At 41.5% G+C, this 27,167-nt stretch overlaps 1 protein-coding gene across 1 annotated transcript; it reads right to left on the minus strand.

Annotated features, from left to right (window-relative positions):
• Nucleotides 1–254: 254 nt before the first annotated feature.
• Nucleotides 255–25,866, minus strand: olfm3a (olfactomedin 3a). The gene is made up of 7 exons (XM_068581738.1): nt 25,821–25,866; nt 19,374–19,622; nt 5,135–5,278; nt 4,557–4,712; nt 3,158–3,377; nt 1,852–1,958; nt 255–1,524 (listed from the first exon to the last, which is right to left on the minus strand). The coding sequence occupies exons 2-7, from the start codon at nt 19,491–19,493 to the stop codon at nt 847–849; spliced, it is 1,425 nt and encodes a 474-aa protein (XP_068437839.1). The 5' UTR covers nt 19,494–19,622; nt 25,821–25,866; the 3' UTR covers nt 255–846.
• Between the last annotated feature and the right edge of the window lie 1,301 nt (nt 25,867–27,167).

The following is a 27,167-nucleotide window of genomic DNA, read 5'->3' on the forward strand; positions in this document are numbered from 1 at the left end:
CGTTCTCAAACAGTTTTCTTTTTTGTTTCAATCTCTCAAAAACACCAACAAACCGTAAAAGACAGTTTAATATTTCATTGTTGGCATCATAGTTTCCTAATTGGAATCAAGTCGCATCATTTCCATCGCTGATCAAATGACCCCCAGAAAGATGATTGTTTGTCCATAAGATCATGGCAGATATATATTTTACTAGCCAAAACCATTTTAATGAAATGTACAATATTTTAATTTTGAATGAAAATGCACAGATATTCTCTTATGTTTTTTTTTTTTTTTTTATAAAAAATACAAATGTCCTTACAGTTACATACATGACAGCAATATCTTAAAGACCCATCTTTAAAAGAATGGCTACTACATTGTATAATCGGCTAGCTTAATGTGTTAGCAAATATGAAGGAGAAGTCGTTTGCTTTTAAGGTTTAAATAGTTTTAAATAGACTTTTAAATAGACAAAAATGCAAACACTGTCAGCTGAACAAATTTGCAACAAAACACAGCTATATCATAGGAAATCACTGCAGACAGAATGTGGACATTCATGCAAAAGCTTTCTCGAGGGTTCGGTTTGCAGACCCAACGAAGCAAATAAGGCATTCCAGTCAGAGATCAGCAGCAAAGAAAAAAAAAAGAAAAACTATGTTTAACATGTTTTTCAGTCAGGTATCAAGTCATTGGTGTCCATGCTCAGTTCAGCCAAGAATCCAGAGCCACAAATTAGAAAAGTTCAAGGAGCGGCAAGTAAAGATACTGTAGTCCATTTTGACAAAAGAAAACATGTTTAATTAGGAGGTCCTTGTCTCACAAATGATGGTGCTTTCGTCGTGGTTGGAAAAATGTTGTTTAAGAGTCATCATCGGTTTTTATGACATGGAAGAGGGTGACATTAAACATGACCTGGTGTCCGTTATTCCAGGCGTACAGAGCTCTCTCTTTGGCGTTGTAGTCGAGCATGGACATATGAAAGTACTGGTTGTGAAAAGGAATGTCTATGTATTCGTAACTTGAAGTCTTCGTAGCGTAAGCGTAGTACACCTTTGCCCCTGACAGGTGAGAGTTAGTGATGTACAGCGTCCCACAGATCATGAAAGATTCACCCGCATTCCTTTTGGAGTATTCGGTGTTCCAAGTCTTCAGCACCTGCAGGGTGTCAGGATCTATCTGGGAGATGACGACATTTCCAGCGTTTTGATTGGTCGCGTACACGACCCACATTCCCAGCTCGTCAGCCATGACATCGATGTCGGAGTATCCCCCCCATGTGTATGGGTACATGTTGTGGAAGCCGGCGAACTCCAAAGCGCGCTGAGCCAGCACGCTGCCTGTCTCGAAGCTGTACTTCACAATGATGTTGCTCTGGTACTTGTTGTAGTAGAGCGATCCATTGTAGACCATGTGATTGGTTCCCTCCCATTTAAATGGGAGGCTGTAGGTTCGGGAAACCACCCCTGCTACAAAGTCGTCCATTGTCTTGTACTCACGCACAATCTTGCTGTTAGTGTAACTGTCCATATACCAAACCTACATCAGAGAAGATGAAGAGAATGGGCGGTCAGAAGCAGCCGACATCTAATATAGCCATCAAAATAGACTATTTTACTTGCAATTATATTACATAATGCAGAAATGTAGATAAGAAATGTGCAATTTTGGAATTTCATTACAGATTAGCTGAAATCAAACCCACTCCACGATAACATCCCATCGTCAGCCGTTGAGATATTCTAACACAACCCAAATATATATATATATATATATATATATATATATATATATATATATATATATATATACTCCACACATTGCACAGCCCCCAGAAAGCAGCACTCCTGTGCTTTCATAACTCACCCTGTTGTTTCTGGTTGACGCTAGAGGATCAGTCATCCATGCCCCAAACCGGGTTCCAGATGTCTTTATTGTAACGGGTCCAGTGATTTTCATTAATTTCCCACACGCTGTTAATAAAGAAATGCAGCGATAAGATGTGCTGTGGTGGTTTTTGTCTCGAACTAGAATTCTCAAGCCAATTTCATGCCTGTGCCACCAGAGAGTGTGCCCTCTGTGCATACTAAGATAGCACTGGCAGCGAGCTGCTTTTTTGAAGCATAATGGTGCAACTGCAGTTTGTAGTTTCAAGCAGCACAGCTTGCTCATGCCTAGCCCATATTGTTTCATTTAATGCACCACAAGTATACATAGACAGACCTCGGATGTCTTATCATCAACATCTTTGGTTACGAGCTGCTACATGTAATGTGCAACATTTGGTTCAAGCACAATAAACAAAGAATATATTTTTACTTACTTACGAGATTGATTTTTATGCACCTTTCATACAAACTTGACCAGTGCCACCCACTAGTTTTCAAAAGTAAAAATATAAAGACCAATACCAGCTCTATGTGTTACTTAAACTTGATTAAAATAGTCATGTACATACATATACATACACATATTTTGACCTCTGCGTTCAACCCATTCTTGCATATAGGAGCAACGCACAGGGAGGGGAGCAACTTGGGCAGCAATGTTTCCCTCAAAGACACTTTGACATGCGATCAGTAAGAGCCGGGGATCGAACCGGCAACCTGGTGGTTATAAGACGGCCCACTCTCCTTTTTCTTTTTTTTAAAGAAGGCTTTCAGTAGGCTTCGTTGAAAGATGTGTGGAACAGCTGATTGTGTGAAAAGCCTAAGGCCGTCTATGTACAAAACACTCCACAATAACAAAACCTAATTACTTCTTTTCTTCAATGGCATGGGATCAAGGTGAAAACACATTACCATTTTTAAAAAGGAGTGTACTTCTTTGTGTGGGATGCAACACAACTGAAAAAAAGCATTCCAGCAACTAAAACTTGGCTTCACACAGTTGCCTGCTGTACATAGGTGAGGTTTAATGAACACGGGTCAGACTCGTCTGTGGTGTTATATTTCATAATTAAGTCAGGCTGCAGAGTTTTCTATTTCAGACATTTCTCCTTTGGTTGTTTTCTTCAGCAGCAGCAACAGCCATATACAATGAGGACAAAAGACTCTTATGACAATGGTGTTGCATGCAATCACGCAAACACTATTGTAATGCCACTAGTACTATTTGTTCCTCATTACCATTGCCAGCACTATCTCCAATAAGACAATAGATCATCACTTACTTAGTTTGCCCATACAGCTGCGGAGCCTGCTGTCCAGTCGCAGGACTCGCTGATAGAGCTCATCGTAGTCAAAGGCCCCGAGCTCCTCCTGGATGCCTGTCAGCACCGCTGAGAGGTTCCTGATCTCCTCCTTGAAGTGAGAAATGAGCGCAGCATCCATCTTGTACTGCTCCAACACAGGGATCAAGGGCTTCAGCTCGTCCATCTTGTCCTTAAGCTCCTGCAGAAGTGACAGTGGCGGCAGCAGAAATGGAAAACAGAGAGAGGCGGTACACCGTGGATAGGTGTGATGGTCAGGGACAAACACAACTACAGTGTGTTTGACAGAGGCGCAAGCCCTGCTTCAGTACATATGAAGTATTTGTTATCAAAAGAATATAGCGGCATACCTACTGGGGATTTACACACATATTCCTGGTTGCTCCAGTGCTCTTAATATATTGTTAGCATATGTAGTCCCAAGAGAAAATAAGTGAGGAGTGGTATTCATCAGGAGAAAACAGTGTGCTGTACGAAGCGCCTACTGGAACTATTAGCCATGAAAAAATGAACCATTCCTTCATTCATCTATGCATTTAGTATAGATGAAAGGTGAACTAAAAAGTATTTCCTTAAACATACCTATTCCTGTGTTAAACCACAATTTTCCTATGGCCGGCCCTCTTTTCACCATGGCTTTATCTCTGCATTGTCTTGCCGTGCAGTGGGTTGTTCAACACAGTTGAATGAGTTCAACTCATTCAGTGTCTTGCAACTTGCCACACTTGAGATATCCAGACTCCCATACCAGCTGTGCAGTGCAATCCACGCAGGACAACTGCAGCAGGAAAACAGCTTCTGAAATAACCGGAGGTAGTAAGCCCTTTCTGAATTTGATAGCTTTTTTTTTGGTAGCGTTTGTAGTTCTTTATTTTTGTATACACACAAAAGGCCTGCACACTGACCAGTAGGTTAGATTGACTCCTCAGCTCTTATCCTATTCTCAACAACTCAGCCTGAATAAGGGGAATGATTATTATCTTTGACACACCGGATGAGGGGACTTGATAACATGCTTGTGTCAGGGCAGTAGCTATGACCCTGTATGAAAACCATTGTGAAACAATTTGTAGGGGGGTTGTGTGCCATTCTATTAGTGGCCTGGAGCAGTGACTTTTGGAAGTTACCTTCAGACAGATCCAGTCTAGTTTCAACCTGTTCCCAGTCTTTATGCTGAGCTGAGCTAACCAGCGGCCAGCCTAGCCCCATATTTACCTTTAAGACGGGGTAAGAGCTATCGATCCTCTCAAAAAGAAGTGTAATGGCATTTGTGAAATGCCATCACACAGTCACATGAAAACGTTAAATATAGAGAACATTTAATGAAATCAGGCAGTGATTAAATGAGGGTGAAGAATACCTGGAAGTTTCTGGCTATGATGGATTTCCTGTCATCCTCAATCTGTCTGAACTTGGTCCTCAGGCCCTTCATCTGGTTTTCCATCTTCATGACATATTGGAAATCCCTCTGAGTGCGAAGGTTCAGCACCTCAATGGACTGAGACATGTTCTGCACCTAGAATAAAACAATGAAAAATAATCACCCCAAACAGCTATTCACAAATCAACATTTAGCAGCATATGGTATGGAAGTATAGGATAGTAATAACTTGGCTAGTGAGGATGACTTTCCTTCCCTTTGCTCCTTTATTTTCGCCGCAACAAATTGAAAGACACTTTGATGGGTTTCCCTGGTGAGGCTGTGTGTGCCTAAATGTGTGATGGGCTAATTTTGAAAAAGCACAAACGTGGCAGTGTATCTGTGGTAAATGCACTTGATGAAACATGTTTTAAAACAAGTAGTACGCTCCTCAAAGGAACACTACAAACTGTCAAACTTTATTCCTTTCCAATTCCCTTATTTCACAGAAGATGTGTGTTTCTGTGTGCTCGTGCTGCACTGGGGTGGTGTATACATCCCCTTTTACATGCTCTTACCTTCTCTAGTAGCTGGCGGAGCTGTCTGCTCTTGGCATCTCTGGAGCACAGGCTCTGTTCTGGTGCCACCACTGTGCAGATGCAGCGCCCATCAGCATCCTGGGCCGAGCTGTACACCTGCCAGCCCTCCTTTGGGCCGATAGTCTGCAAGCACGAACACACACGCACTGAGGTTAGATCGATATTTTAGATAATGTACTGCATGTATTATCATTCAGTTCATATTCCTCTGACACTTGTTCTCTTTGGAAAGCCGCTAACCTCAAGTAGCAACACAGATATGGTGCTACATATGCATCCACTGTGAATACAACCCTACACAGACAATGTCATTGCTAAGAGTAGCAAGAAGAGACTTTGTAGCAAGAAACAATTAGCATGACCAATTTGATGAAATTGAATGATAATAAGTGGTTAGTATGGACTGAATATGGATGTTTGATGTTGGATGCTTTTAAACTGAAAACTGATACACATTTTATCATGATCCAACACGCTGATTAGTCCCATCCCCAGACTAGTATATCAGGTATTACTTTCCCGATGATGTCTCCTTGTTACAACAATGTATCTGGATTACTGACAAAGCACATATAAAGCACTTTGTTTAGCTGGAGTGTAAAGGAGTCAAGCCTTCCCTCAGGTCTGGAACATGGACAAAATGTATAGATGTATGACTGCCTTCACTTTAAAACACCTCTCGGCTGTGTGCCCTTTAACCTGCAGATTTATAATAGGTGAAAAATGTTACTTCATAGTAAATATTGTGTTGACATGTTGCCTGGTCCTCTGTCTTTTAGAAGGGATTGATTGACAAGTGCATGACTTTGTGAACAAAGTCCTTCTACACACTGTTTGGAGGTGCAGCTTACACATCCCACTTGGACCAGCAAGACAGTTGTTAGTCATGTTTTACTGGTCGCAGTCGCAGCTGTGTGAGACAATACTACACAGTGCACGTGCTAACATCAAGCAAGACCTGTAACCCCACAGAGCCGACATGTTTCTTGGCCTTCAAAGTAATGTTAACTCGGAGTTACCACTGTAGGTAGTGCCATTCAGTATAAAGTGTTCTCCATTTCCATTACAAAGTGCGCCAAGTATTGTATATATTGTATATGGTTAAAGTCTTTCATGTCTTGCAACATGCTAACATTCACAGTCACATCCTTACACTGTGGATTACACCGTGTGTTTTTGATTTTGAAAAATGAAAAGACCTCACCATCAATGTATTTCTTCGTATACAGAGTATAGCTCGTAATGCAGCCAATGGAGACGTGCTTTGACTAGTTACGGTTGCTACGCTATGATTGGACTATGACTATTCAGGGGGGGGTGGTTTAGTACACAATCAATCGTCCAGTGCATTATTTTTCATAACTGCATGGGTCGGAGTACAATATTTATAATGTCCATTTGTCCTCGCTCAAAATCTAAGTTTTGTTTATAAAAGCGTACGGTTCTTTTGACCATACGGTATTTTTCTCAAACTCTAGTTTCAATTATATTCCCTTTACTATATGTCACAGCCACGCTATAATGCTAAAACTGCTAAAAAATGTGGGGTTGCGCAAAGAATATCTTCAGAATCAAGTGTTCTCCATTTTCATTGCACAGTGCACTTTGAAAACTTCAGACATACAGTTTGAATGACTTCAAGTTCTTTTTCTCAATTATTCATAGGAACTTTCTAGCAACGGAAAGATTCAGCTGACGCTTAAATCAAAGAAAAACAGACAAACAAGCCTGAAGATGCTTTCATACTCATATAAATATTGATGTTCTTTGTCACCGTGGACTTTGATGGTAAACCTTGACATTCGTTATAACCCAAGTGACATATCTGAAGAAAAGCATGTACGTTGGGAGAAATAGAATAGTTGAAGAGGTGGTTATGAAGGAAAACAGTAACTGCAAAAAAAGAAAGAAAAACAATGAAAACAGGACAGTGCTGACAAAGAACAAAAAAGAGGACTTGACTGTCAATTAGGGGGAAAGAGGTAGGAGAGGTATGCAGGCACATCACGACAGAGAAGTACGAAGGCTGCAAGCATAAGATGATGAGATGGGGTGAGGAATAAACATCGAGGGCGCCAACGTGTACTGAGGAGAAAATGAAGGAAAACAGACAGAGAAGTGAACAAATAGGCAAATAGATGGCTTTGGCAGAACAGTCCGTCTCACCGATGCTTACATATTAAAAATGATTTAATAATGCATGACAGCACGGACGTAAAAGGGTTGTTCTATACAAGCACCGACTAGCAATAATGATTTCATCAAGCCAAGTTATTACTGTATCACACACAAGGAGCAACGTGTTTTACCTTGTTTAGTTTAATAACATTGTGTTTTACCTGAAGAAACTATGTTGTTGATGAGACAAAGACACATTTTCAATATGTTCTGTCTTGGATAGAATAAGATCAGACCCCAAGGCTACGATGGGTTCACAGAGCTGCGCGCCAAAATCAAGTCATTAATCATCCTCACAAAACAGCATACAACAGCTCAAAGCCCTCCCCTGCCGCCCGGCTGAAGTGTTTTCCCCTCTGCACAAGCATGGCACACACACACACACACACACACACACACACACACACATGAGTGGCTCCATATAATATGTTCTGCACACACAAAAACAGGTTGCCAAGACACATTTGTGTTCCTTCTGTAGTTCCTTCTTGATCCGTCTTTCTTGGCCATGGTTGTAAAGTAATGGCCGTGTTAACGCCGCTGTAGATGCATAAGCCATTCATATGAAGAGAAGTTGCCAATTTGGACAATATTTCTTGTCAGTATTCAATGAAAACAACAGTATGACTGCATGTTTGATGCTTGTGTGATGAAAGGGATCCCGTGGTGCTCTGTGGTCCAAACAGCTCTGAGATGCATTAACGCTTTCTTTAACTCACGCCAGATGTTTTGTGTCAGTCAACAATTTGAATTCATAGACTAGGCTGTGAACTAATGTTCTCACTTCCTGGTGGTTTTAGAAGTGTCTTCTTTATGAAGTTACACATAATAAGGTGTTTCATTGCAGCCAGCCAGGGTCTAAGCATTGGGGATTGAAATGTATGTATTTCAACATTTTCTAGTTGTGTGTGTAGCGTGACGTTAGTGAGTGAAAGATGGAGAGACCAAGACACAGAAGCAGTCGCGATTTTCTACAAACCATCCTTTTGCCCAGTTGTTTGTTACGGCATCCATCCAACAGGGTCATCTAATATTGACCTGTTATTTGAAAATCAAGCCTCTATTTCCCAATGATTGAGAACAAGTTACTGACTAAAAGATGGTAAGACAGTCCAATGGCCACTAATAAAGAATGATCATGACTTTATTACTTTTATGGCTGCACACAAGGTCAGTCTCACTTCTCGTCCCAACAATTAATGAACGCTGGGCTTTTATGAGGTGATCTGATTGAACTGTGAATCAGTCCTACAACTTCTCAAGCCTCAGTGACGCCAAGAGTGACATTTACAGTACGGTGTATCTGTCATCTGGCCAACAGGGAATAACCAGGTGACAGGAAAGGAATTGTTCTTGAAAAAGTCAATGTATTCAACGTGAAGCAATGTATATGAGTTGTGCACGGTCCATGGCCTCAGAGTCCTTCCCTCTTGGCGTGCAATATGTGAAGAGGCTCTGCATGTCTGGAGGTGGAGATAAAATTGTCCTCTTGGATGTTGCTGGGCCCTGTGGTAAGACTCTGAACCAAGGTTGAGACGACGATGCCTCTCCATGGTGGCCTGGTTATGCATCTATCTATATGACAATGGATACAGTGTAAAAGGCGGAGCAAACAAAATGTTACTTAAAGTTATTTGATATGATGGTGTCTATGTATGATGTACTCTTCTCTGGCCAGATGTACACAGGAATATTCAAATAAGGACAACTGGGGTTCATCGAGTGATTCTTTGAACCGTTAGAGACGAGTACCTTGAAGCACAAGCTTCCCACATCAGGACTGGAGCTATTCTTAATATAAACTGGCCACATGTGTATTGTTTTGTGGTGTGTGACTGTTTATTGCAGGACTAGTTTTCTGTAAGTGCTTGACTGAGCCTAATATTGCGAAAAGGCTGGCAATTTTATGAGGTGCTTTTTTTCAAACCTATGTATATATTAGTAGCATGTACTGACCAGTGTACTCCTATAATGCTGTATTTGCTGTAGCTAATTATAGAGTAAAAGCGTTTTCAGCCAGTCACGGCTCCAATAATGTCTATTTGTCGTTTCACCGCGATGACGCCCAACTACTGGTGATCACCCATCTTATGAAGTAACAACATCACAGGTCAAAAGCTTTTACACCTCTGCCTTTTCTTGATGGTCCGGCAGACAGCCATGCTTGCCTGACGATGTATCTTCGTGACTTTGAACAACCCTGACTTTTCCTCTGGAGTTACCATGACGCTGACATTTGTGGTTTTAAAAGAAATGTCTCATCAACTATTGGACGGATTGCAATGACATTTTGTACAGACATTTATGCTCCCCTCAGGATGAATTGTACTAACTTTGGTGATCTCTTAACCTTTCGTTTAGTGTCATCTTTAGGGATATATATAGTACAAAAATGAATGTTTCTTATGAACAGCTGGCAGTCTGTACTCCAAAGACCTTTCCTTTACTCTGGTGAGTCTCTACAGCCATCTGAAGACCGCAGGTATCTCTTCCATCTGCATTCTCCAATTAGATTGCACACTTTCCAATCCCCATCATGCACAGCAGATCCACTGGCTAAGTCTTTCATGTTTTACACCAGCACCAGTCTGTTGCAAAATAACCACAGAAACATCTGTTTGTATGTGTCAATCACACAAATCAAATCTGATTTGTAATTTTAGATTCTGGACTGCAACACTGCTTTTGTCATTGAATGAGCCTGGGCAAAATGTTGCCTGTAGCTCTGCATTTTCAATCGGTAGATGTGTGGCTGTGATAGGCAACAAATGGGGATTATTCGTGTTACATTTTATAGGATAATTCCAAGAAACAAAAGATTGTTATTTGCAAAAAAGCAATTTATTTGTGGCTTATTACGATGATCAGGAGATTAAGCTGACAACATTCAAAGATTGTCAGCACATGTTTGCTGTTCTGAATTCTGAAAATGTTGTATTTGAGTTATTAAATATTGGGAGAGTTGCCTGTTACGACCTGTTATAGTTACTTCCTCATTGGCGGTAAGTACATTCATTGAAGATGTTAGATTAAAATGATTGATTTATGTAGGTTACCAATAGTATTGGTAGGAATTAAACATTTTATTTTTGAGAGATGAACCTAATATATTGTCATTCGTTAAGTCCCAACTGACATGATGAGTCACCACTGTTGTTATTTTCCTTCACAGCTGACATGCTGGACAAAAGTGGACTTGCTTTTCCAGATCTTGGATCACTAGGTAGAAACATGCAAAGTCAACAGCACCCACGAAGCGTAAACAAGGATTTTAATGAATTTTTCCCCGTGGTAGATATATTTCATGCTCTTCCCAGCAGACAGGTATTGTGCCAATTACACACCTAATTGAGTCCCTGTTGCTGTTTGTTATTCTGTCATCAACATCAGTTTTACTTGGCCTACTCCACACTTCACATTCTCTCAGACCTCATAAACCTTTTGTGTGATTGAGGAAAACTCAGAGGGGGTTTGATGAGGGAGCGAGAGTGAATGGAATAGGTGAATATGGAGAAAATGGTTAAGACCGAGTTAGTGAAGGATGTCAGGGAGACTTCGCTGCTGGCATCAGATCCAAATGACTTGCTTTACCCCCCCCCCCCTATCCCTGTAGCTGTGAGCAATTTATGATTACAGTGTTGAAAACACTGGTGAAAGAGGAGGAATAGAAGTTGGGTTGCTTCCTGCTTTATTTTTCCATGCACATTATTAGTTCAAAGCAAGGTTTGTCGCTGTCATCTTGTCTTTTTGTTTGTGTCTGTCATCTTGTCTTTTTGTTTGTCTCTGTCATCTTGTCTTTTTGTATTGTATTGTCTTTGCATGCATTTTTTTAAATTTTTTTTTAACAATGTTAGATCAATAAATTGGTTCAGTTCTAAAGATAATCCAAGGGAGTTGCCATGTAGATTCAAGCATTGTTCTACACTTGAATAACATGTATAATAAAACACAACACATCTAACTTGATAGAATATATTTTTAGCTGCAAAAAGTAGTTGGACTAGTAGATGAACTATTCTGTTTGGCGCTAAGTGAATCTGTTTTAGCCACTGCCAGGATTCACAGCAAGTCCATATCCTAGATGACTGCAACGTAAACGGATCTCCACCCTGCTCAGCATAGCCTCGGTCTCTTAAACGTGTTTCTTTTGGCCGGTGTCATGATTGCTGATTCCATTTGCTGTACCGTATGGGTCTGGCAATGGGAGGACCTCCCCAGTGGGATACCTCAGGTGAGGTGAGAGGCAGCAGTGGCAGAAATCAATGTGTTATAAATGCAGTCTACATAAACAGCTTGAGAGGTATCCAAATATCCAAGCATCGGCCGGAGCTGCAGAGAAGCAACCAGAGGATACAAATAGTCTAATTCTAAGTAGCCATTATTATTCTTTTGCCACTAGAGTGTAACATATGGTAGTGCAAGCTTACTCTCAGCTGGCCATTCCTCAAGTGGCCCTTTCCTCCCCACAGCTGTCAGACAAACAGGTGGATGGAGCTATACAGTGAGCGACTGGAGAGATCTCTTTTAAGTCATGCATGCCTTACTCTGTCACTAGATATCTGTGTGCTCATCATCAGAATCTAATGTCAATTCAGTCTCGCTTAGATTATATACTTAGAGCTGTAAAGCGGTTACCAGACAGGATAAACAAAGTGGGAATTAGTCCTGCATCTACTTTGCTGTGCATTGTGTAATATAAAAAGAGAAAACGACACAAAAACAGCCCTATTATTACATTTAGAGTCAGATTCATGTGTCGGTGATGCCAATAAAGCTAAATCTGATATCACAGTAAGGCTGCCGTCCTGCCCGCCACAAGACAGAGAACTAAACAGATGCTATCTATCCAGTCATCTATCAACCTGTCCAAACAAAAAGCCGCCAGGGCATTGGAGGCAAGTGAAGTGGAATGCGCATGTCAGTTCTGTAACTGATGATCATACTGCTTAAATGAGTTAACATTTTAGCTCTAACGGCAGGGGGAAAATGAACTCGCATGTGCAGCCAGCTCTGTAACCAGACTGATGCCGACATCTAAGACAGCTATGACAAATGGTAACACCCCTAAACACAGATAACAGCAATCCTGGCAACTATGAACCGGAGAAGGTAAAAGGTTCCAGTAAGATACTGACAAAGAGCTGAATCATTATGTGGAGGGAAGGAGGGAGGGGTAAAAAAAAAAAAAAAACACAGCGAAAGGAAATGCCATCTCTTCTCTCAAATGTGACTGTGATGAAAGGCGTACAGGGAGATTAATTTCCTCGAGGCGTTCCACCTTCTTGCCCATTTTGACCCCAGCAAAGAGAAGATTGAATTGATAATTCTGCAGGTCCTCGGCACATCCTGCCCGAGACAGACTCTGAGCGAGCTACAGCATTACCTCGTTCGCACCCTTGTGCTTCTTCTCTAGGGCGTGCTTCATTGAGTCTTCTGGCTGAACTAGACGGCATGTCAGTCAAGAGCACCACGGAGGATGATAATGAAACAGCCATCAAACGTTATTGGTGGAGTAAAGCCAGTGGACATTATCGGGCCACGCTGAACGCTACATGCAGAATACTAAGCAGCCGGGACATCGCTCTGATGAAAATCTTTTTCCCCGAGATGCGGAAATCAAGGCGGGTTGAAGATGTTTTAGGTCATGATGGATAGTAGAGGAGGTACATCAGTGGTGCCAAATTTAAAACATAGGATTGGTAGAATAAGTAAAGTGAAATTTTAAGCACCCTCATCTTGTGCATTACTCTTTGGGGATATGTTTCACCAAAGGAGTGCCTGTAATTGGGATTTTTACTCATTGTGTTGGTAAATCTGGCGCGGAGCACAGTCCTAATTTAATTGAAGCCCAAATTGAAATCGATGTCATCAACATGCGCACGTTTCAGCAGCTTTAAGGGTAAGTGTTTGTAACTTTACAAACACTTACCCTGAAACGCTGCTGAGAGTATAAGCTTATTAGTATTGCGTAAGAAACTCTCAACAGTTTTTTGAACCCTGCAAAAGGACATTCCTGCCATATTAATGTCACAGAATCTGCAGGCTGTTCGAGAAAAAAAAGATTGCGGCAAAGTTTGTTCACTTGATTATTTCTTCTAACCTTTGCATTTTCTCCTTCTAATTATGCTCCGCAGTGGCGTCAGTAAGGAGATGTTGAAGCTGCGCCAACAGACTCTCTGTTTCTGCCGCCGATTCTGACGTAGAAGCAGAAGAGTGTGAGGAAAATGAGATTATTCATACATTTCGGATGTATGTGTTCACACTGGTTTGGTATCAGCGGTGCAATAAGCAATGATCGCAATTATAGGATCTACGATGATAAAACAGTCAGAGGAATGCTTTAAACTCTTAGATATCATTTCATTAGTATGTGCAGTGCAGTCCAGGACGGCCTTTGAAGTTATATGGCAATTTATTTGCTGTAATTACTTAAACTTAAGTCCTATACTTTTACTTTGGTTAATGATTTAATGTTTCTTAGAATGCCTTTCGGCAACTTTGAGAGTGCCTCGTTGCTTCAAATGTGAAACGTTTCACATGGTGTATATTTTACAGTAGCTAGCAGGCAAACTAGTTTGTAGACTCTTGGATGTCGCTTGAGGCTGCACTGTAGGAGTGGTGAACATGTGGGCAAAACTGTGAGACAAGAAAGAAGTGCTCCTTTGACTTTGAACAGACGCCAAAGCCGGACGCTTACAATTAACATTTAAGGCTTTGGACCTGCACTTTACAGCGACTGCACTGGAAATCTACAATTGACCGTTTGTACCTCCCCAGAACAGTGATTGTGCAATTATGGCTGAGGTGTAGCAGGTCTGCCAAGCATTGGGTTTCTCCACATGATGAAGCTGTGGGCACGGGGCCACAGCAAGAGCAATACGTGACTTCTTCAAAGTGTAGAGGGTGGCCTTTCAAAAAACACAAATATAAGAGCAAACATAACATCTCACCTAACACAAGCGGCCAATCGAATGCATGGCTTACATAACGGAGACTTCTATGCTTTTCTACTCTATAGACTTCTAATGAGCACATCATGTCAGCTGGCATACAAAAATAATATGATGGTATTTCAATATCTTCCACGAGGATCATCAACTGTGGAGGATGCTGACCTTTTCCCTGATACATGCAGTTTTAGCATCAATTGTTTCATATCATGTACGTAACCATCAAATTCATTATGAAGACCCTTGTTTTCTCGTTATAAAGCGAGGAAGCTAAAGCCGATCAGATCGGAAGTTGTCACTTCAGCTGTGAAAATTGACGGTTGCCTGCTATACAACGAGAATCAAGTAACAATTGTTCTCAAATTGATATTTTATTCATTTTGAGTGGTACATCTGCCCCAGTTATCAGTGTATATAGCGTATAAACTGTGAGAATGAAAAGCTTAGCAAAAGGACTAAGACAAATGAGACTTTAAAGACACAATAGACACATCGCCAGTATTCTTGTGGTATATTTTAAGTTTAAGTAACCAACATTGAACTCAAACTCAACTCTGCTCTAGTAATTCATCGTCAGCCAAGATCTTCCTCTCTGTTTAAAGTTATATTACATTTTTATCTTAGCTAGTAATAAATTAACAAGCAAGCCCATAATCATCTCGCTGGTTGAATGAGTCCAGTATAAATTTATTGAGACCACAAATGTCTTCCACTCATCGCAAGTCCAGCCTTCCAGCTCTCATCCAGCGATATGCATGTGATACGGGCTCCGCTTGGGCTGTAATTACTGTAATCATGAGGGCAACAGAGGGAGAGGGTCGTAACTATGCCCCCGGTAGTTTCAACATCATGTCTCAACTCCTGTAATTATGGCTGAGACTATTATTATTAACTGAGATGCATTCACCCAGAGGAGGGAAAAAGAGCTTAAACCAGGGGAAAGTCACTTTAAAGACTCATAATCATCATGTATAAAAAAAAGACAGCGATTTTAAGCATTTCCTAATGACACACATTAGTTTAATCTGTGTTGATGTATCTCCTTTTAGATAGAGTAGTGTGGACTGTAAAACAGCACAAGGCATGCAAGAACAGAGAACTGTTCAGACGTACCTGGGCTCTTTTGTCACTGTCAGTACTTAGACATCTTATTACTAATCAACAGGATTAATTCACTTGCCTGACAAACATAAGCTCAATTGAATTATTCATAAAATGTTCCTTCCTCACATACCAAACAACTGACACATCCTAAAGCACGCATTAAAAGAAAGTGACAGGCAACTCATTACAACTCACACAGACTCAAACCGTCGACCATCTCTCCAAGCCCGTGCAAAAAGTGTCATATTTTACCCTGCTGCTCGTATAAACAATTCCCATCCATCATCAGTGGACTTTCTATATTTCCAGTCCATCAGCAATGACTAACCCCCTCCCTGCTTCACTCATGAAACATGCGGCGTCACAACTAATGACTTTGCTGGCAGTCTTGTGGCTGGCTCTTTGCTTTGTTTGTGTCGACACACATATATTTAGAGGGTGTCATCTTTAATTTGGCCCCCGGTGGAAACGGTGAGGTGAAATATGAATATGTGTGTAGGTGTGTGCCTACAGCATCGCTCATCTTTTAATATGGCATCTGTGGCAGACAAATTCTACCGAGCCCGAGTGCATCAGCCACGGAAATGCTAATGCAAGCCGGAAAAGAGTCTCAAATAAGCAGAAGCAGCATCAGCTCCTGGCAGACGACACCTTCAGCTCTACAACAAGCGACCATTTCAGAGAATGCCCCTTTTCATGTTTCACATGGTTAATGATCAACAGGGCGTCAAATTGATGAGAGAACTAAACAGTTCCCTTCCCAACCTTTGCAGCGGTCATCACGTCTTAGGTCATATTTTCATCTCACACGATCAAAACATGGAACATTTCAACAGAAGCTGAGGATGAAAACTGTTACGTGCTAACGTGCTCGCCTGTCACCAACTCACAGTGGCTAACACAAAGGGCAAGTGCCTGGACAAAGCTCCATCCCACTGCAGTTGGAAAGCAATCCCTAAGAGAAACTGCTGCTGAACCTCCACATGAGTCACTTTGCTCCCGTTTTGTTCAACGCAGCCATGCACATCATTCGTTTATTTACCCACCAAACATATTGGAGAGAATTAAGGTTTGCTCTGGACCTGTTTGCTGTTACTAACAGGCTGTTACTTCATATCCCAGGGAACAACATGGCACCAATACTGTAAGCACAAAAGGACTGCCAATACAGGCAAAGGTTGGTTTAGCATAGCTGAAATACATTAAGCCCCTCTACACTACACCGCTTCATTTCATCTCAAAAACACACACACATGTAGTCGCAAATGTCAAGTCACGACTGCTGGTGTAACTGCATTTCAAATGGAGCGAGAATGAGCGCACTGGAGATATGCCGTCATGTGATACTGGAGTTACTGGGATAAAGGACTGTGATACTGGAGATATGACTGCATTACCAGGTCCTTAAAAAAAAGTTATAATAAACGACGATGTTGAAAATACACTGGACTTGACCTAAAACCTCAAAATTGATTTTTTTTTTTAGTTTTATACCATTAGCTGAGACCATTAAGGAACGATAGGTCTTGTAGATTTTAAGTGTGCAGTTGAATTCTGTCAGCGGTCTGACGTCAGACTCCTCCAGTCTATTAAGTCTCTCTCTCTCTCTCTCTCTCTCTCTCTCTCTCTCTCTCGCCCAATCGATATGTCCTCCAGGTGCAGGATATAATGTGTAATCATAAAACACAAATTCCAGTCATCATTTTGATCATGATGAGAGTAACACAATGCCGTTAGCAGTCACTGTGTAATTACCCGGCTGGCACAGACCATAAGGGAAAACTAAACTATGCAAATATTTCATTTTCTCACAAAGGCTCCTTTGGGATCCGTCGTGTACAATGCAGAGAATTAACCACGCAACAGCAAAGTGGATCTCGTACCATTAGCCCCAAGAAGGTATATCCAGAATATATCTGTGTTTTAACAGGTTATTTTATGGTGCTAAACTCAACCTATGAGGGGAAAAAACAGAAAGAGGCATTAACTTACATACCAAGAGGTAGAGGCTGCCACCCCTTACTATAATGAACAAAGCCTTCTGTACAGCGTCTGACAGCCTGTGAGTGACAGCTTAATAATTTCAAGCTTAGCGTATTACTATAAAAGCTTTGCCTATCCAGATCTTTTGACACACTGAAGCAGAAAGGGCCGTGCTAGCAATTTACATGCAGGTCTTGCTCCAGCAATATCAGTCATTGCTCAACGGCAGCGGAGTATTCATTGATTTAATCAAAACCGATGAAAGATAGAAACTGAACTGAATGATAGTCATCAGAGGTAACCAGGGGTAACACTGCAGAAATGTATTTCAGAAATGTAGGGAGGATGTCAGCAGATATCCAGAGCTCTCTGTTAACACAAGAACACAAATCTGTGGGCCAGGGACGCACATGGCTGCAAACGTTATTGTCATTTCTGGTAAATGCATCCATTGCACTTTCACTGAGTTGCTTAGCCTATAAAGTGTTAGAAGTAACCAAACTCACGGCTTCACACTGCCCCTTTCTGTAAGACCATGTAAAAATTAAATAAAAATAAGAAAGCTATTGGAAATCATATGCAACTGTAAAAGCAGCTAGACCTCACATTGGAGGAGCTGAATAGGAGTTGTTTGGTATTTTTTAAACTGCCAAATTGATTAATCGCCTAATTGTTTCGGGACCAGGAGATTACCAAGGCTCCCCACACCTTGCGTAAAGCAGGATCTGACATTGGGTGTATTCGTCAGCATCCCTGCGCTCTGCTTTAAAAAGGACCACACAACTGCACATGTAATGTTGGATAATGCTTTCTATCCTTCCTGTGGGTTGCTGCATCGCCACAGAGCTGGCGTGCTGAAGTTTCAGCACCATCGAGTGGACAGCTCCACACCCTCATGGCCAGAAGACCCACAGCAACGTATTGATTTCTCCATTAATCATAAGGGACTTTGACAGAAGTTGTCCTCAAGTCGCAGTTATTCCAGCTTCCCCCCCTTAGTACAAAACTACAAATCACTTCCCATGCAATTCCCTCAAATGTACTTTATGCGATTTGCACAACGATAAACCAAAATCGGACAGGAACCGGAACACATTATTAAATTAAGACAGGAGAGAGGATGTCCTTGGTGGGGGAGGAAGAGGTTGTTCCACTGAGTCCTAAGCATCACCATGTGATTGAAACAATCAATAGCCTTTGCTGAAATGATTGTCTCGCCCAACGCACTTGCTCTCACAATCGCATAAACCATTTATCTTTGAAACGAAAGATGATCCACAAGTGGGCACGAAGGGTGCATAATAGGCTGAAAGTGATTAGTCACAAAGGTAGTGTTTTTCGGCACAAGTAAGATGCCAATTAGATGTTTTATCTATTGTATGCAGTACTTTCCATTTTTTTCTTAGAAATAAATGCTACAAAAAACGGCATGTGTATCGCTGGTCGGAACAATACATACACATTGCTGACATAACAGCATTGAAATCCCTACCTGGATAATTAGGGTGTATTATAAATATCCACTAAATAGCAGTGCATTCTCGAAAGTTTTAGAATTAATTCATTATGATTCATCCCACCTTTGTGGAGGAGCGCGGCAGGCATACTGATGAGCCTACTCCTGTTTAAAAAAAAAAATCATTATTATCGTAGGAAATAAGTGCAGCCAGGTGAATCACACCCACACCGAAGTGTAGCGCATGCTGTGGATCTGTGGTGCTCCTCAAAGTCTTGTCTAACTAGCTTCATATGACTAGTGGTAAAATAAGCAAATATCAAATTGTGGGACTGTTGAGTGAAGTTTGGCATGACAGCCTCCATAAAAGAAACGGACACGTATCGGGGCGATGGGTTAGTTAACCCACACAGTGCGGATATACATCCTACAGGCTGTGTCCTCAAACCCGAGTGAAACATCAATAATGGGCAATGCTTATAGCAACGCTCTGATATGGAGCAAGTGGAAGCCAGCGATTAGAAATGAATAATAATGTGAAACTCACCAGAGAGGGATATAATCCGAAAATGGTGAGGGAGAGGACGGGGTACAGGACGCTCAACAGGACCCGCATGGTTACGGGCTCCTGGCAGCCACTTTTCTCCAAGGTGCAGTCCTTTAACATGAGCTTCTGTCCTCTCGTTCCCCTCCGCGCGGTCTCTACTGTGGTCGAAGCCCGGACAGAGCGCTCCGACGGCGGCAAAGGCTCCACACGCTCACCGGCATCACACCCCTCCGCTGCACGGAGCTCCGTCTGAGAGCAGAGCCGAGAAAAAAAGTTTTGCGCGAGGGGGAAATATTCAAATGTTTTAGTTCCAGCAGACTGCAGGGGAGGCGCACCAAGGGTGGATGTGACATCACTTGATGGGTTTATCTATCTATCTACCCTTCTATAGTGTTCTATATATATATATATATATATATATATATATATATATATATATATATATATATATATATATATATATATATATATATATATATATGTATATATATATATATATATATATATACATATATATATATATATATATATATATATATATATATATGTATATATATATATATATATATATATATATATATATATATATATATATATATATATATATATATATATATATATACATATATATATATATATACGCGGAGCTGCCTTGTGTTCTTTTATTTTGCCTCTTCTGATTGCTGTATGATGGTATTTATCCTATAAATACATATATATATATATATATATATATATATATATATATATATATATATATATATATATATATATATATATATATATATATACACATACATATATCCATATATCTATCTAGTTTATGTCATAAAACTGTGATTTTGATGACCTTCATCTTCACCTTCAGATTGTGTACAGTTGTCTTTTCGAGGAAAAAAATGTCAGTGCCAGTACCTCTTACTGTCATGATGCACTCAAGATTTTGCCAACAACTAAAGTGTGTGTGTGTGTGTGTGTGTGTGTGTGTGTGTGTGTGTGTGTGTGTGTGTGTGTGTGTGTGTGTGCGTGCGTGCATGTGTGCAAATGGCATTGTATTGCGAGGAATTAATGGGCTGAATTCCATCAAACCTGAGTATTTTTGAATGTGTGTCTGTGAACAAATAGGTTGTGTTTGCACAAATGATCTGCTATTGGTTCTGGCCTTCACACACTTAAAAACAAGAAAATGTCCCATCAATAAATTGTTCATCGTGTTTCGATGGGTTTTGTGCAGGCAGAGTTTCAGAGCAGGTGCTTTGTGGATATGAACTTGCTCTATTTGCTTACAATCTACAATGTGTTTTCCCACTTGTTTCCCTTTCGCTTGTCTTCAACGTACCTTTAAGGACATCAGGAGGGGGAGGGGGGGAGATCGGAAAACAGGTGCAGCAACAACAAAAACCTGATAAGACTATGGTCTCTCGCCTTTTTTTTCCCAAAAAGAGAGGGAAGCAATCGAGGGAGCCTGGTTCTTTATGACTCCCATTCAGAGCTTGAGCTGAGAGGTTCTTATTTACAATGCCGATGGGGGGGGGTTTCTCCACACATCTGTGGTTACCCTCATACTGTATAGTTTCATGAATATCTCATGCCTGAGATATTCATGAAACTATTCATCAGTGGAGCAGCAGTGGGGAGATGAGATGCCAGTGCAGGCTGGCGTGAAGACGCATGCCTCTGGAAAAGCAGCAGCACAATGCCATGAGATGCAGTGCTGCTGGCAGTTGTATTCAGTTGAAGTCTTGATAATCTGGTCATCAACTGTATGACATTTTGTTCCGGGGTTGTGTCATGAAGAAGAATCTCTCCACAAATCTCTCATCACAGATTTGCATTTCTTACTTTCGGGCCTGCAGCTCCTCATATTCAGTGACACGTCTATCAAAACACAAAGCCATGCTCAGTGTAGCCCTACTTTTACTTTATATGCTCTCGTCATTCCTCGCAAGAATTAAGACCCAATTAAAATCAAATCAAATCAATGACGGCAATTAAAACGTGTTTTTATTGGTCACTGGGATTATGCATGTTTTCTTGGAAGCTCGGATACTCTGATAAGATTTTAACAGTCGTTTGGCGTTAACTTCTGTTTCAAAATGAGGAAGTGAATTTTCACCAGCTTTGAATCTCATTTCCCACGACGTGAAGCGTATGCAGAAGATTGAAAAGATCGTACATGAAAACAATCCTGTAAATGGAAAAAACAATCCCCCAGAGGATGGATGCGGCAGACTTTGATAATTGCCCTGCCATTTACTCGAGGGCCACCTGAAAGTAAACACTTTTGGCTTTTGGTTAAAAGGTATTGAATGGATTGCTAAGAAAGTACAGCAATACACACAGAGCTATGAATGAAGACTCTTAGTCTTGTTGGATGTGTAGAGGAGCAGAGTATGGAATAGAAATGACAAAGCAGGACTAACTGTTGTGTAGAAAGACTGTGGCTTTGCAGAGGACACAACATTTGTGCTTAGTTGCACTACCAAACACCTTAAGTTGGTGTGGGAATAGCAGACCGAAGTGGTGACAACGCTTGCTGTTAGTATGAGAGACATGGGGCCTTTATAACTAAAGTAAACCTGCTCCACGGGAAACTAAAGCTCCGCTCAACCTTTACATTGAGAGGGTGGGGGATGTTGTTTCTTCATATTTTTAATTAGCAGGATTATTGCCAGCATTTTCTTATTCATCCATACATTTTATCTGGTATGTTTTGAGCAGTCTGCTGTTTTAGGTGGCATGCTGTGTATTCAGACTGCAGCACTGTGTTCCCTCCGTGGCAGATAGAAAAATTCTCCTGTCATAGTTTCAAGCGGGGAATGAAACTGCTTTTCAACACACCACTTTAAGCATTGCTTACCAATGAGCTCCTCAGAGCCGTTTGTTTGAAGAGGAAACTTTGACACTGGAAAGGAAGCAGGCTCACATCAGTGTTTGCATGTCGATTAGAGCCGTGTGACCTCTAGTTTTTTGGTGAAATGATAAAAGGAATGTAAATCTAATTTACAAAATCGACTGGGGGAAAAAACCATCCAGCAGCGCTCCGATGCCCATTCACACCAGTATAATGGAGTCTTAATGGAGCAAGCTGTAATAGAGCTAGTTCAGACGGTTAAGTTGGAGTAATTAAAATCAAACACACCTTCCACTGGAGGAGACCAATCTACTTAATTCTATATTCTTTTGGACGGTCATGTTTGTGAATTGCAGGTTCAGCTGTTGGGCATGTGTAATGCTGTTAAATCACAGTAAATGATGTACATTTATATATAATAAATGTATTACACGGTGCTATTTGTTTACCTCACTAACAAAGACCACAACAATAGTGACATGCGTTTACAGATGGTTTATTGTAAGATGGAAAGAGAGGGTTAAGGGAACGGAAAGGGGTCGAGGGATGAAGGGATGTAAGGGAGATGGAACAAGAAGGGTGGAAAGGGTTGTGGAAAGAAGGTCGGAGGGGTGTGATGAGAGACTGCTGGTGGCCGGTGGGGGTGGAGACCTGTGAGTCTCTTCAGAAGCTCTGGTGCTGAGTCCCCCGTTGTTCCTGTAGTCCTGTGGGAGGGAGAGAGAGAGAGAGAAAGAGAGAGAGAGAGAGAGAGAGAGAGAGAGAGAGAGAGAGAGAAAGAGAGAGAGAGAGAGAGAGAGAGGTTGGGGGGAGGGATGTCGGAGAGGAAGTGAACGGGTTCGTTGCGCTTCAGCGCTTAGCGTTCGGGTAATTGGCTGAGTTCGGGGCGTGGACTTCGTTCTGGAACTATGTTTCATAAAACACCATTTATTAAAAGCCTCCATCTTTTCGCCACTCATTTACACCTTGAAACTGGTCAAAACTCTCTTTCCTTCTCATCTACATCTTCTCGTGTGTCCTTGGCTCTTTTAGGTCTATCAAAGAAAAGGTTTAGTTAAAAAAAAACACCAGATCCGTTGCACACATTTAAATCTCTACAGGTGTCTGAAGTGACCAGAATATCAGATCATCTGGTGGTTAGATATTAGTCATGTATCACTGAGGGATAAGCATGTGTGTGTGCGTGTCTGTGTGTGTGTTGTGGCATGTCCATCTGCATTTATTTACCCAGAGGTCATCTAATGAGTAGTCTGGGGAGTGAGGCTGCGTCATGTGGTGGTAAATCAGAGTCTTGGTAAACAACATCTACCAACACTAACCACAGTGTCGTCCTCCAATGGCTTCCGTCCAAATTGGAGGACTCCCTGCTGTAGCATTAGCTAAGCATGAAGGACAATTTTGCTAATCTATCATCTCATAACTGGCAAGAATTCTCAGCGTTGAGTATAAGGCATAAGCCGGAGCCCAAATACTCTTGTTGTCGACATGACCTTCACCTCCTCTACATTGCATCGCACTCCAACGCGTATCACTCCTGTGAACGAGATCTGTGACACTTTAAAGAATCTTTACATTACCCCTGAGGTCGCCGGTGTCTGTGTAGAGACTTACAAGGAGCAGACGCGGCTTCTGTTCACTGTGCTTCTGAATGGATTTCATCCGCATTCGGCTTGTTCAAGTTAAGGTTAACCTCACCTTCGCATCAGACCCTCTGAAGCGCGACACAGTAACTGACAACCATTCGGAAACAGTGTGATGTGGGCTGCTGACGCCATGGTTCACAAACAAAAAAAGACTACTATCAATTATGTGTATTGATCAGCTGTTGTTATTTCCTGGCAGAATTGCACACGCATCAGGCTTTTTCCTAACAATGAATGTACATTGGAAATGTACAAATTCATCGTATAGCTCTTTCATGTACATGTTAAGCTAGAGTTGGGTTATGACCCACACGTAGAGACACTAACAGTCCTCCTCTGGGACTCCAGATTTTGTTTAAATCTAAAAACGTATACATAAAAGTTCACTTTTTGAATGTCTGATTTTCTTTCATTTATTTTGTCGTATTTCCAGCCTGTTTTTCTGTCAAATCTCAAGAAACACACAACTACAAAACATCTGAGAGCTCATGAGCAAGGTGCAACCTGACTGCACCATGCCAACGCCTCAACAGAGCTCAAAGGAGGAGGAACAATAACTCCATTAATCCACCCAATCTCAGTCACTATCAGATCACTTCTTATTCAAGCATTATTAATATACAGCTCGCTTCACCAACATTAAACGCAAAACAAATTCCATATAAGGAATGGACTAAAATGGTAAAATGGGCCAGAATTAGTTTGGGTGTGTGTGTGTGTGTGTGTGTGTGTGTGTGTGTGTGTGTGTGTGTGTGTGTGTGTGTGTGTGTGTGTGTGTGTGTGTTGAGTTGAGTTGAGTGTTGGTTGAGTATTGTACACACTCACAAACAGAAACTTTACACAAACAGATGTGGGGAAAACGTGTAACTCGTGACATTATAGCAAAAAATGAAGAATCAATTAAGAGTCCCTTAAGGATGCCCTTTCAGATGAACAAGGGTCTCATGTGCTGGAAGCTTTTGGCAAAAGGTCACACCCGACAGTACTTGTACAAACCAGAGGGGTATTTGAGGCAACCGAAGAAGCTCCTGTGGGGCACTTGGACTTTGAGGTGGTTTAATTTGAGGATTGCACTTGAATGGCTTAAGTGTATCTCTGCTATGCCATGAAGCAAGGCAATACTCCAATATAAGGACAATACTCTGGTCCAATAAAGACTTTTTAAAGGGCATTCCTGCACTGTGAGCAAAAAGGACACGGGTCAGTTTCCCTCTGAGTAACGTTCTGAAGTAATATGGAGAAGAATAGAGTCACAGAACAGAAAGCAAAGCACAGATGAAACTCCACCTGTCAGGCATCCGGCACTCTTCAACACCATCGCCGACAGCGACAGATAATACATACTAAAGCAATAAAGCCGGTCCAGACTTCCAGTTTACATCAGCAGTCATTACAAACACATCACGACGGCACTTGGGTCACAAGACAAAAACATCAAGCACCAGCACTGAAATGCATCAGGACAATAATGAACAATCATCCCTGCAGAAAACCACGGAGGAAGCACAATTGACTGACACTTGGCGCGCACACACACACACACACACACACACACACACACACACACACACACACACACACACGCACACACAATCTCCCCTAAACTCAAACTAACTCCGATCATCTATATATGCAAGCTGTACCTGTACAATACAGTATGCGATAGGGATCTCGTTATAGCATATGTCATTGTTTTAGTAATAGATTTTAATTGATCAATACAGTTATTCATCACACGAAGACTTCCGTTTCCTGATCCCCTCTCTTCTCCCTCCGCGACCTTAAGAGACGATAGTCTCCACCGCTCCTAGAAAAAGACATGTGTGCGTTTCATGTTTGTCACACTTGACATCAGGGACAGGCCGATATCCCATCTATATTACAGATGTTGCCATTAGTGCTTTCTCTACTTCCCCTTTACTCTTTTGTCTGTCGTGTGTGTTTCAGAATTACCTTGCTGCCCTTTTGCTCTCCTCGTGTGCTGTTGCCGTATCGTCCTTCCTCTGTCATTCCCCTCTGCTGCGTTATTCCTTTTCCCTTCTCCTCCTCGTTCCTTTCTGGCATTAGTTGCTCAGCAACATCAACTGGTATTTGGTGGCACCGAAAGGGGGGAAGAAGAAACAGCACATTCAACGTTCGGGGTCTTTTGTCATCCTGCAGAAGCTGGTGGGTCTGAAAAGCACTTCGACCTGAGAGTGGACCTCTACCAAGGCTGCCGTTCACTGATTAAACAGTTTCGCTGTATGCCTTTTAAAACAAATAACACATTGTAATTTAAATGGAGCTAATTAATGGTACCTTAGGGACGTTTTGAAAACGTGCGGTGCTGCAGTGCCGCATTATTTTATTCTATAGCGCGAGGACGTTCTTACTGTGAGCACAGTCGTCTGTAAAAGGCTGTAAAGCATCATTAAAGAAAAAGAAGAAGACTTCCCGCTGGTTTCACCAAAACATTCCCAAAAAAGTTTTGCAGAATGTTTTATGAAGAAATGTTTTCTCTTGATGATGATTCAGTTTGTTTTGAATAGCCCAAACAAGAAATCACAAATTTGCCTCAGAGGGCTTTACAATCTGTACACATACGGCAGCCATGTCCCAAGACCTCACATCGGATCAATGATGATGATGATGAGACTCAGGTTGAAGGTGGGTGGAGACATGCTGCAATTACATGATGTTGCCTGACTCATATTATTAAGACAGGGTGCACGCCAAAGCGTGGTTTCCAATGACACATGCTTACTTTAACCTACGGTCCTGCAGCATGTCAATCAAATACAACGTCTTCCAAGACCATTAACAATACTGAGCAATTTAATGCATATTTGTCATGGTTTATTAGAGCAGCTGAACCCAACGGATACCACTGTACTGTTTCTGTGGACACTTGAAAGCTGTGATAAGATCACACAACATCTGTATCACCTGCGGATTCAAAATCACACCCGCTTCCTCAAATGCTGCTTTCACCTCACGTCAAGTTTTCATACCCTCTGCGCTGGATAACTAACAGTCAGCTGGCACACAAAGCTTACAGGAAAGTCAGGGAGACATCAGAAGAGCAGTCTTTACTTGCCACACACTTTGAAAAAGAGGTCTAATCGGCTAATAATCAAATCTCCATGTATCTGAATCACTTTCAGGGTCTTGGTATCGTGCATGCCGATAACAGTGAGTCCTTCATATTATTATTTGAAGCAGTGCTTTTCCCATTGTGACACGCCAAAAGGACGACTTGTGCAGAAGGCCCATTTTCAGGAAAGGGGGGGCTCAAAGTGTTTTGGTCGCGGTGAATGTCAA

Source organism: Clinocottus analis, unplaced genomic scaffold, assembly GCF_023055335.1.
Source record: "Clinocottus analis isolate CAN_PGR_092001 unplaced genomic scaffold, fCliAna1.0.p SCAF_18, whole genome shotgun sequence".
NCBI classification, from domain to species: domain Eukaryota; kingdom Metazoa; phylum Chordata; class Actinopteri; order Perciformes; family Cottidae; genus Clinocottus; species Clinocottus analis.

Bases quoted from the DNA above. Each gene is read 5' to 3' on its own strand.
- olfm3a (XM_068581738.1), bottom strand. From the start codon at position 19,493: ATGTTAAAGGACTGCACCTTGGAGAAAAGTGGCTGCCAGGAGCCCGTA. The intron at 4,713-5,134 runs GTAAGAGCATGT...GTTTTATTCTAG, and splicing joins TCCGCCAGCTACTAGAGAAG to GTGCAGAACATGTCTCAGTC. The intron at 3,378-4,556 runs GTATTCTTCACC...TCACTTCTGCAG, and splicing joins TCATAGCCAGAAACTTCCAG to GAGCTTAAGGACAAGATGGA.